At 30.2% G+C, this 11,978-nt stretch overlaps 1 protein-coding gene across 1 annotated transcript; it reads right to left on the reverse strand.

Annotated features, from left to right (window-relative positions):
- Nucleotides 1-1,389: 1,389 nt before the first annotated feature.
- On the reverse strand, nt 1,390-5,719 carry LOC131053130 (pectin acetylesterase 8-like). The gene is made up of 12 exons (XM_057987752.2): nt 5,551-5,719; nt 5,299-5,381; nt 5,051-5,180; nt 4,725-4,804; nt 4,533-4,622; nt 4,174-4,298; nt 4,013-4,073; nt 3,693-3,746; nt 3,518-3,595; nt 3,326-3,431; nt 2,864-3,009; nt 1,390-1,539 (listed from the first exon to the last, which is right to left on the reverse strand). Exons 1-12 carry the CDS (start codon nt 5,717-5,719, stop codon nt 1,390-1,392), a joined length of 1,272 nt encoding a protein of 423 aa, XP_057843735.2.
- Between the last annotated feature and the right edge of the window lie 6,259 nt (nt 5,720-11,978).

Genomic DNA, 11,978 nt, shown 5'->3' on the forward strand with positions numbered 1-11,978 from the left:
TGTTTCAGAATTATTTATGGATTGTGCAAGTGCAATATATAATGTTTCATTGTTGAATAGTACATGAAGAATGTAGCTGATTTTTGAGGCTGCCTTTTTTTGTCTTAACGGTTTTTAAAGATATATCTTGTGTAATCTTGTGGTATGCCTTTGATCTTTGCATTATGGTTATTCTTTGTGAATGCTCTTCTCTCATATGTTTATGTAGGAAATGGTTTGGTCAACCTAGTAATTTCCACACAAATACCTCCATGAAGGAGTTGCCACGTTATTATGATTTTTTTGGTTCAATATATGGGTACATGGATTCCCAAGGCCATGTTCATCAAGCAGTCATTATCATTACATAAATAAGGTTAATTAAATAAATACATATTATTAAGCACTGATTAATCAATAATTGAATTAATTTGGAAGAATTGAATATGATGGATATTATTGTTACAAATTAATTGTAGGAGGATTAAGGCATTTGATTCTTAAATTAATGATGGAATGTGTATGTCTGAAGATGTACATAATTGTTCCATCAATGTTAGAAATGATATTCGTGGGATGAATGCCATCTTACAGTTTGTGAAGACCTACAATCTTTAATGAGTTGATCTTGAACGGTTTATGATAAATCTTATGAAACATAAAACTAATCTTTGATCTACTAATCTATAAATTTTTATAACTTAGTTCATTAATTTCTTTTTGGTATGTAAGGATTAGTGATATCTAAAAATATCTTAGGGAAGTTGTTGAACTAGGAGGGAGGGTCAAGCTCCCCTCAATCAAATTCTTTGAAATACCAACTTTATGACCTTGGGAAATGATCAAAGACAACTTAAGTCAAACATGCAATTGTTTATATGTTGATTTTGATGCAAATGTAATCTTTTAGTACTTCAATTAAAGTATGCCCTTTATTTCCTTAAATTATCTAAGATAGTTTTTGAATGGCTTTTAAAGACCAAGATATAAATAGTAATGATTCAAATATGTACCAAGATAACTCCCAAGAATAGATTAAAAATGATAAGCGACAATATTTTTTAAATTAAAAAAACTAAATTTGAAGGTAAGCCCAAATAGCTGAAAATCTATCCCAAGCTAGGCATGAATAAACAATTCCTAAAACAAAATATATCAACCTAAAACAAATTAAAAGAAACTTAAGATATTGAAAAACTTCGATGTAACATTATTTTTCATTTTAATTTAATATTATATAGTTATTCTACATTTTAAAATATCAAATAATAAAAAAGAATACATATTGAAATAACTTTCATTGCACACTGTTTTTAACAAAATAATGCAAAAATGTTATTCAGGTATCGTATTATTCATAAATTACAACATTGAATTGAGACGATCGTCTTAAGACATGCAAGTGCACTTTCAGATTTGATCCATAAAAGAATACGTGAAATCTGACAAAACTCTTTTCTGTAGAGTTTGATCGCATTTTGTATGACACGGATATGGACAATCTATATGCTTGCTCACATTTCGATCAAAATACCAATCTGCAACTGCTCCTGCAAGTGACTGCAATGCCATAAAAAACATTAAACTATAACTCTTAAGAATACATAGTTCAAATAACTGTCTTGCAATAAAACAATAACATCATGAAAAGGGGGCTGCTTAATTCTATTTTCTACTTAAATTTAAGCAATTGTGAAAAAAAGGATGATTTAGAATCTTTCCCTACTTTGGTGGAGCAGCTATTGTTTAGGAATTAAAAATAAGCCATGGAAGAAAAGGGGGGTGCTGGAAATAAAAGTGTCACGTGGCTCTGTTTTTCAAATTTTAAGTGCACAAATTAGTATTAATACTATTAATAAGTAATTAAAATGTTTTGTTTAAAAATTTAACTCCATTTTCTGTTTAATTTTAAGCAGTTGGAGCAAGCCTGGAATTTGACGGTCACCCCTACCTGTCATATGATTTTTGATGACGGTTTAGTCATTTCAATGCCTATAATATATGCAAAAATCTTAAATTTACTAAATAAGTTTCTAAATTAATACACTAATATATATTATATATTAACATTAAATGATAATCAATTAATAATTACTTGTTTAGTAATAATAAACATTTAAATTTTAAAATTATATATATATATATATATATATATATATATATATATATATATATATATATATATATATATATATATATATATATATATATATATATATTTTGACAAGTTTCTATAACAATCTTATTAAATATATTTAAAAAATTAAATTGACTAAGTTTCTAAATTCATATATAAAAAATAAGAATATATTATAAAAATTCATATTAAAATATTTTATCAATTATATTCTAACATTTCAATTATGACAAGTTTCTAAATTCATATGAAAAAATAAAACTATTCTAAAAAATTATATTAAAATATTATAAAATTAGAAACAACTACATCCTTCCATATTCTAAATCCTTCCATTTCAAAATATTCAAAATAAATTTGTATTCAAAATATTCTAAATAAATTTGTATTTTTATAATAAACATTCTAAACTAATATATATATTACCTACTATATTCTTTTACGGCCACCAGCTCCACAAATATATATTTCTTAAAAAAATTGAGCAGCCACTGCTACCAAAAATAAGCTAAGCAGCGGCATGGGAACATGCCCACAGCCGTAAGTATGTTTTTTCTCTTTAACACATTTCTACCATGATAATGACTTGAAAATGTGATATCAGATGATGACATGCAAATTTTTCTATTTTCAGGAATGTTTCTGATTTTTTTAGAACATATAACTTTTCTAAAAAGCCAGTTGACATGTAACTTTTTTATATTTTCTACCCTAAGTACAAGTATTAAATTCTACATACATACATACCTTTGATCCTAATTTTGGAGAATTCTCTGCATGCCACAGGTTTTGTAAACCAGTTTGGCAATGCACATAACATGAATCGATAAAAAGTCCTCCCTCTTTTGATCTCCTTATTTCTTCTGCTGCACGAAGCATTAAATTTCTAAAATCTGTAATAACACAAACAATCACATATTGAGATGCCCATATCTATTAAAATTGAATTATGAGAAATAATTTTTATTTTTTATTTTTATCTTAATCATTTTTGGTTTTGATTGTGTGATTTTTTTTGTATCAACATTTTCAATCATGTGATCCATCATCAGGATGTTTAGAGAATGTCACGATATGAATTGGCTATCTTTCATATCTTGACATTCTCTAAACATTCTGATGATGGATCACGTTGATGCAAAAAAAATCACACAATCAAATTCAAAAGCAACTAAGATATTAACAAATAAAATGTAATGTCTATCTCACCTTGTAATTTATCTAATTGTTCAGCATCACAATCTGAAATTTTTTTCTTGCAAAGATCCCATTCATGATTAGGATCCGACCCCTTTGACACGAGACTAGTAGTAACCTGTTTGGTATATTTGTTTCAATTTCCCAAAAAAAAGAATGAAAAAAGAAAAGAAAAAATCCATTTCATTTGAAAAAACAAATTACCTGCCAATAGTCGTATGCTGAATTTAGAATAAAAAGTGGAGTTTTTATTGATTTCAATATATACTGAGGAAAGAAACACTGGGATTTCAATTTTAGATTAGTACAAGTCTGAGAAAACAAATTACAGACGATTTAGATAAGTTCAAAATGTAAGAGGATTGTAAAACGTAGCTACCAAGGCTGGATTCATTGTAGATGTGCAGGTTGGATCAAGATTTTTAGCTGATCCCTGCAAAAAAAAAATGTTCAGTATGAATGTCATTTCTATGGTTAGCAATCATATGTTAATGGGCTCTTGGTCTATTGGTGAAGTTGAAAGGCTCTAAATGAACCCACCAGAGATCAAGTCTTGCTGAGTGCAAGGCTCCGACATCATAATACAATCATAATACTGCTAACAATCATATACAAATGTGAAAAACAAAAAAAATTGTTATATTTATTGAAGATTACATATTTGGTAAATTAGTTGTGCAAAAGTTATGAAAAACATACGTGCAAAGTGACGGTCTGATGGAAGAAATCTCGTATATAATTTCGTCCAGAAACATCTTCTCTGCTTCACATGCACAAGGTGGCCATTACCAAAATCAACTGTGTTATAAGCTATCATTGTTACCTTGACAAGAAAAGAGAAAAACTAGTTGTGGGCATACATATTGAGAAAAAATCCGGCATCTGACAAGCACTTGACTTTAGTGTTCATTGGTAGGAGTGCCCTAAATTCATCGCAGTGAAGGATTGTTGTCAATCCACCTGCTGAGCACCCTGTAAGTAATGCCTACACAGATATATAAAAACAAATGAATATGGTAAAATGTTATACCTGAATCAATATATATTGAAAGAGGAGAAAATGTAAGCTTTTTGATCAGTCTCTGGTCTTTTGGGAAAAAAATCTATGTTCTCACAGAGAGAGTTCTTGTTCAAGATTTACAGAAAGTGATCTTTTTCTGAGATTCACAACTTTCACCTAAGAAATCTTACTTAACATTTATGAGAAAGAGTTGCCCACCTCTTCTGCTTCACACATTCCCTTTGCCAAGAGATCTTCCATAACAGCTTGCCAAATCCTCTGCCCTCTGAAATAGACGTAGCCAGTGGTCTGCTTAACAGTCAAATCTACTAATTAGCAGACACATCTCTACATATAAAAGTTAAAATTGTGATGATAGAGAAGAGCACTGAAGAAATATAGTATTTAGACCTGATTTACTTCTTTTACATCTCCTGTGAATGATGACCCATCACAGTAGGAGACTTTCACTCGATTCCAATTATAGAAATCTGTCGAATAATTTCAAGCATTAAGAGAATTGGTTCAATTGTAGTGGTCCATAGAGATTGATATCTCAATGCTGAAGATGGTGAGCAACATCTATCACTTCTTTCAAGGCAAAGGAAAACCAAAATGTTCCATAGGGATCCTCATGTAAAATGGATTTGCTATTCTTTAATCAATACCAGTTATTCATAACAAATGCTATTCTTTAATCAATACCACTTATTCATAACAAATTTATATAGTGATACCTGGATTTTCTGACTGAACAGAGCTTAAAATTCCTGAAAATGTTTTTTCCTTTGGCAAGACAGTAGATGAACCACGCCTTGTTTTCGCACGTAAACGACATGTTTTTCTGTTGTTACACCATCCTCCACCCTAAAGTTTTGATTAGATTAGCACAGAAAGGACCGAATTTTGATTAGATTAGCACAGAAAGGACCACATTTTAATACAAACAACTGAAGAAGTAGACAGTTGGTTGGTACTTGGTTACCTCTATATCAATGACCCACTTATTTGAGCCTGAACCAACTCCTCTGTCTAAGTAGTAAGACGGTGGGCTTCCATCCAAACAAACTGCACCCATTAAAACATGGCAGTGAATATACTATGATAGATAGATGCCCAACTTTTTCCAACTCTTTTTCTCCTTCTATTTCAAATTTGCTTTTTGAATACTAAATTTAGAATGTATAACAGAATACAATGTTCATAGAAATGCAATTTTCTTAATAGGTATGCATACCAGCTCCTTTTTCAACTGCATCCAATAACAATGTGATGCTCACATTGGCTTTTGCCTTAGAGTGAGTGAGATGAGTGGAAAAATCAACTGATCCAACAAGTTGCAATTCCCCACAGACCACTGTAAGTAAGACTAGTGCCATTATCAAGACAGAACTTGAAAGTTCCATCTTGAAATTGCACACCAAGACAAAGTCCCTTTAGGAGAGGCAAAACCCAATTCACACCGTTGTTTTAAACTTTAATGGCCAGGATAAATAGGGATTCTGGTAACCAAAAGCAGTAAGAGTAGTCTAAAAAAAATAGCTTAGGTTATTCGAGATATCTTGTACAAACAAACCCTATTTTTTTACACCAATCCCCATTGATAGCCAGAGAAGTGATCTTATCTGCACAAGGAGCAAAGGATGGTTAATGGCTGTTAATGATTGCACGGTGTGAATGCAGCATTGGAAACTTTCAAAGTTGAGAGCACTTCCATACCTATGTTGTTCTTATACAAGGCTAAAACAATAATTATCCTTCACAAAATATCAATTCTAAACGTTAACTTGCCATCTTTGGAGGACTATCGGTAGTAAATATTATCATAAAAGATTTGCCTCCAACAGATTTGGATATATATATTCTTCAAATTATGTAAAAGATTGGAAATTTTCGAAACTATTTAAGCTTGAGTGTATACAATTCATACTATTGTTGTCCAGATGGAAACTTACCATCTTTAACTTTGAAAAAAATAAAAATGGAAAATTACCATGTTTTATTTTGCTTTTTATAATTGTGCACATAAAAATGTCATTTCAAAAGATGGGATTAAGATGTATCAATCTTAGGGTGCTAACATGAATTATTTAAGTAACATATCTATTTTTAAAGAAACATAGGTAAAGCATATTCAAAGGTATCACATTTGTTCATTATTTTACTTAATTTTTTAAATATTATTATATTATAATTCATGTTAAAATTATTAATTATTATATTATGATATTGTAATTAATATTAATTATTAAGATAGAACTATATTATTGCATTTTAATATGTTCTTATTTTATGTAAGGCACTTTCAATCCTCCATAATTAATAATATTAGATTGAGATAATTACCAAGTTAATTGATTGCATGATGGAGATTGACAAAATTAATTGATCAGAGTGAGTGGTAGTTGAGAGGTGTAAGTGAAGATATAATTAGCATTAATAATTAAATATAATATAGAATTATAAAATAATAATAATAATTTTATTTTATTTTGCCTTTCAAGCATTTAAGTGTCACAAACACGTGAGATTAAATGCTTCTAGTTTTTATTCACAGACGTGTTTGCATCCATATGTGAATATAATACGCCTTCCACATTTAATATGCCTTCCACATAAATATGCCTTCAGCATAATTAATTGTTCCCTAATTGATTTATACTAATTTATTAACTTCCTAAATTGTCATTCACTTTGTAGGATCTCTTGGTGAGGTGGCATCCTACATGGTAGGTGATGAGATGACATATTTCCTATTTTTAGGAAGTTGGCACTCAATTGGAAGATGCTATATTTTGGGAAAATATTTTCATATATTTTCATTTTGGAGTGGAAATTGATTCGACAATTTCCTATGTTTCTTAAAGAGTCTTGGTTTTTGATTTCTATTATGTATTCGAGTTGTATTTTAGCTGTTGACATTTATAGTGGAGTTCACTTTTGACAACTGGTGTGAAGTAAGGAAGAAACCTATTCCTGGTAAAGTAATTTCTGTTATACTTACATCATATTTGACAAAATGACCGTTATGAATGAGATAGGTGTTGTTGCCTTGGAAGTTGCTATGAGTAATGCATCATTGGATTAGCAAGACGTTGTTTTTGACACAACTTACCTCTTAGGTGTTAAAGATGGTTTTGAAAACCTTGGGTACCTACCTCTTTCTGTTGAGCTTAATATATGTTGATGGCTTACTTGATTCAAGTGAGAGAAGAGGAGTTCATTTCACATGGGTTAGGCTGTTAGATTTTCTCTAGGATGGAACAAGATGCAAATCTCCATGTAAAAGCTTCTAAAAATGTATTATGACTTCGTTGTCAAATAATGCATTGACTCAATGTTCTAGAGTGTGGGGTTTTTTACTTAAAAAGGGGTTTCCCGCATATATATGTGTGCTCTCTTCTTTCTCATTCTTCTTGTTTTATGATTCTAAAATATTGAATCTATATGCTGCAATGCTATTGAAATTTTCTTAGATTTGGAAATTGTATGATATTTTCTTTAAGGATTTAATTGTGGGAAATCAACTATGTATGTTTCCACTTTTATGGCATAGTAGTATGTGCTTGTATTAGTATGTTGTAATTTTTTTAAAAGAAACACATGATATTGAAGGTACATACTGATCTCAAAGGTTTTACTAGGATGTTCTCACTTCCCTTCAGAAAACAAGGAAGAAAAGATGATTTGGAAATAAGATAATATTTCCAAATTGCAAGATACGATAAGTTTTTTAATTAAATAAAAATAAATATTAATGATATCAAGTTTCTACAATCCATTAATACAATTCTTTCTTTCTTTCTTTCTTTTGAATTCTATTGTGTTATTGTTTTAAAATTTTTAATAAAATTAAAAATTTATTTAACTAATGTATTTGAGGAAAATAACAAATAAGCATATTAAATAATTATAAAATATTTAAATAATTTGGAAAAATATAAAGACAACTTAATTAAATGATTACAAATTATTTAATTAATTTGAAGAAATGGAGGTAAATTTGAATTTAAAATAATTAAATAATTCAAATAATGTAACATTAATGAATAAGAAAGATGACATTAGTATAATTAACTAGTTAAAATTATTTAATTAATATTGGATGAATGATTAATGAAAGATGATGAAGAAGTGCGTTAGTCAATTTTGAGTGTCTAAATTTTGCCCCTTTTTGAGACAATATTTTTTTATAGTATTGTTTCAAAGAAAATTAAAGATTTACTTATGTTATGTCTTAGCATGTCCCAGTAAAACAAGAGATGGAGGTAGAATACCCCATTAAGGAATTGGCCAAAAAATAAATTTTGAAGGTCAATTTCATGATAGGATGGGTAGGTTAAGTTAGAAAACTAGAAATTGGGATGATAATGACCAGAAAAGTCCAATTAATGGGTTATTGCTAGGTTAAGGTGATAGGGTTTGTATGGGATGGGGGCAATGAGATGGTAGGGATGAAAAGGAAAGGGCCAAGTAGATTCATTTGCAAACTCTTTCTTTACACACTCAAAATCTCTCGAGTCTTAGTGAGTCTGAGTTATAAGTGAAATGATAGGCATTTCACATGTAGGTTATCTTGATGAAGCGAGTATGAGTGTACCAACAACCAGAGGGCTATAAAACACCAATATGTGATTTATCCCTACTTTGTAAAGCTGCATTTTTTGACCATTTTTTTAGAATCAAAGGTTTGCAAATAACTTTTAGGTCTATTTCTATGCATTTGTTCAATTTTATTGTGCATATGATCAATGTAGCTATGCATGAGTCAAGAATATGTGTGATATGTATGGAAAATGAGGTCCTAAGCTTATTCATGCAAACTAAGATCTCAAATCTCCATGGCTTATCATTGGGAACATAAATAGGATTAGCTATAGTCCTATTAGGAGAGTTGAACACCGGAATTTATGTTTCTTCATTGCAATAGATTTGAGATTATGGAGTGTGTGTTCAAAATCTAGGTTTAATGACAGGAAAAATAATAATTTTAGTAATAAAAAATTAACCCAATAATGTTGCTGATGTTGGTAAAGATTTTATCAAAGGTAAAAATATTTCTTCTAAGGTGCATGGGTTGAGTGCTTATACTTGTAGTCATACTAAGCCTATGGAGGATTAGGAAACAATGATTAAGGAGGTATTCAATCTTCATGATCATTTGATTCAAAAGGAAATTGAAGCTACTCATATTTTGAGGGAGTTATAATAGTGTGTTTTATTTCCTTATTTCTATTTTGTTTGACTATGGTTGGGTATCAGTTCTCTATGGTTATCTTTTAGGTAGAATTTTGTTGTGCAATGCTGGGAAATAGGGTTCACAAGTTTGTGCATGTAATTAGGAACTAGGACCTAATTGCTCAATGATTAAATTTAGGAGAATGGATCCACTTGGATCAATAAAAAAATTGATTGAAAAGGATTGAGCACAATGTGAATTCGCTACTCCTTTAGTTGAGTTGAGAATTTTTAGAGAATATTATATTAGTTGTTTAGTTTTAGAATAAATAAATTATGTTAAATTAAAAAAAAGTTAGTTTAACGTTAATAGTTAGTAGTTTCGTTAGTTGTGGGTAGTTATATTTTCATAGGTTAGCTTTATGGAAATATGGTAGCTTCATAATCACTTCATAATAGATAATGTGTAAAAATTTAATCTATCTCTATTGAATATCAACTAAATATTAAAATTTTGTTCTAGTTTTTTCCCTTTGTGCTCTCATATTGTATCAGAGAAGGTGCAAGAGATAGATGGTTTCCAACATGATTGATTGAGGCGTAGGGAGAGGCGTTTGAATTTGTAGGGGAGGAGGCATCCAACTAGAAAGAGTTGTTTGAATATAAGGAATTCCTATCTTGCAACAGTGATCCAAGTATTTGACATGGAAGCATTGTATGGAGCAGTATGAAATGAAGAGTCAACTTGTTGAAATCATTGGATCAAATATATTTATATTAGCTTCTTAACTTTTAGGTGAAAGTCATGGACACCTTGCTTGAATAAATAGATCATTAAAGTATTATTTACATCATGGATTTTGGCCATTGGGGTTAGTTACATTTGGTGTTGACTGTCTAATATCTTTTGAGAAAAGTGTGATCTTGTTGGATGTGTGGACACTAGAGATGTTGGTATTTACAATTGGTTCAATTTTTTATGTTTAGTGAGATGATCCTTCTCTTGGGGTTGACTTTAAGTAGGGTAAGACGAATAGATGTAGACAACCTATGTGGAAGTTTGATCGCGTGGATTGACAACTCCCTCCTCCACAAAGATTTGTGAAGATAAATATTGGTGGTTCTTCTAGGAGGAATCTTGGTCATGCTAGTATTGGTGGTGTAGGGTGAGATAGCTCTAGATATTTTCAATTTATGTTTTCAAATTGTGAAGGACTACATATGAATGATTACATGGAAGCTTTCATTATTTTGTATGCTTTGGAGATAGGTTGTCTTCCAGGCTGGAAAAGGATTATTTGTGAATCTAATTCACAAGTGGTGGTGACTTTGCTAAATAAGAAGCAACTACGTGATGCTAATTGACACTTATCTTTGGTTATTGGACATATTTTAAGGTTGTGAAGCTCTTTAGAATTTGTTACTTTTACTATATTCATGGGGATTGGAATAGAGTACCAGAGTTTCTAGACAAATGGGCTCTTGATTGAATGCAAACATGGAATATTGTGGATAGGATAAAATTATCTCACATGTTCTTGAAATCTCTATTGTAGCTACTCTTAAAGAGCATTGGCTATGTGCATTGTATTTAAACTGTTGTTGTTTCTGATAATACAACTGACTTTGGCTTTTCGAGTGTGGGTTTTTTCCCAAAAGGGTTTTCCCACATATATCTAATGTTATGGTTTTATTTGTTAAATCTGATTTTATATGTCTATCTAATTTGCAATAGCTTAAAAGTTTGTAAGAAATTTTTACATCATCTCTCTTAGATTTATCATTTGGAAGTGTTATTCTGCACTTAGGCTCCCTTTCAAGGGACCAAAAACAAGGCCTGTCCATAGATTTAATGGCAGCCACTTAGATAACATGAAAAATTTGTATATAAATAATTCACAAAGAATGTATAACTGTAAATATTAAATTGGTTTCTATAAGACTATCAAGATAGATATTGTGAAGTTGGACTACATCCATTTGATTAAATCTCTTCAATTTATGAAATTTAAAATAATATTAAATATTGTGTTTGGATGACTAATTTGTTGTTCTTGAATAAATTTTTTCATGGTAAGATAATTGTGGTATAGTTAGTACATTTTATTGGTGATAACATTGAACATACTTGTAAAATAATTAAACCACAGTCTTTATATATTGCAAAACATCATGTTGCTATGATTGGGGACCAGAAATAGGGCTTGTCTACAAATTTAATGAGATCCACTTAAATAACATGAACCTACTGACATTCCATTGCACAAAAAATTGTGTAACTACAGGTTATATATATCACATATAATTCTATTATAAGCTAGAATTAAAATAATAACATATATTTCCTATATGTGGGGCCTTGGCTCAATTGATTGAAATAATTCTATCACAGGCAAGTGGTCATGGGGTCCAATCCCCTCGTTCACATGATACTGGAAGGCATGTTAGGCTAGAGTCATTGGTCACATTAAAATTGTAGTTTAGAGG

This window comes from Cryptomeria japonica, chromosome 2, assembly GCF_030272615.1.
Source record: "Cryptomeria japonica chromosome 2, Sugi_1.0, whole genome shotgun sequence".
Taxonomy (NCBI): domain Eukaryota; kingdom Viridiplantae; phylum Streptophyta; class Pinopsida; order Cupressales; family Cupressaceae; genus Cryptomeria; species Cryptomeria japonica.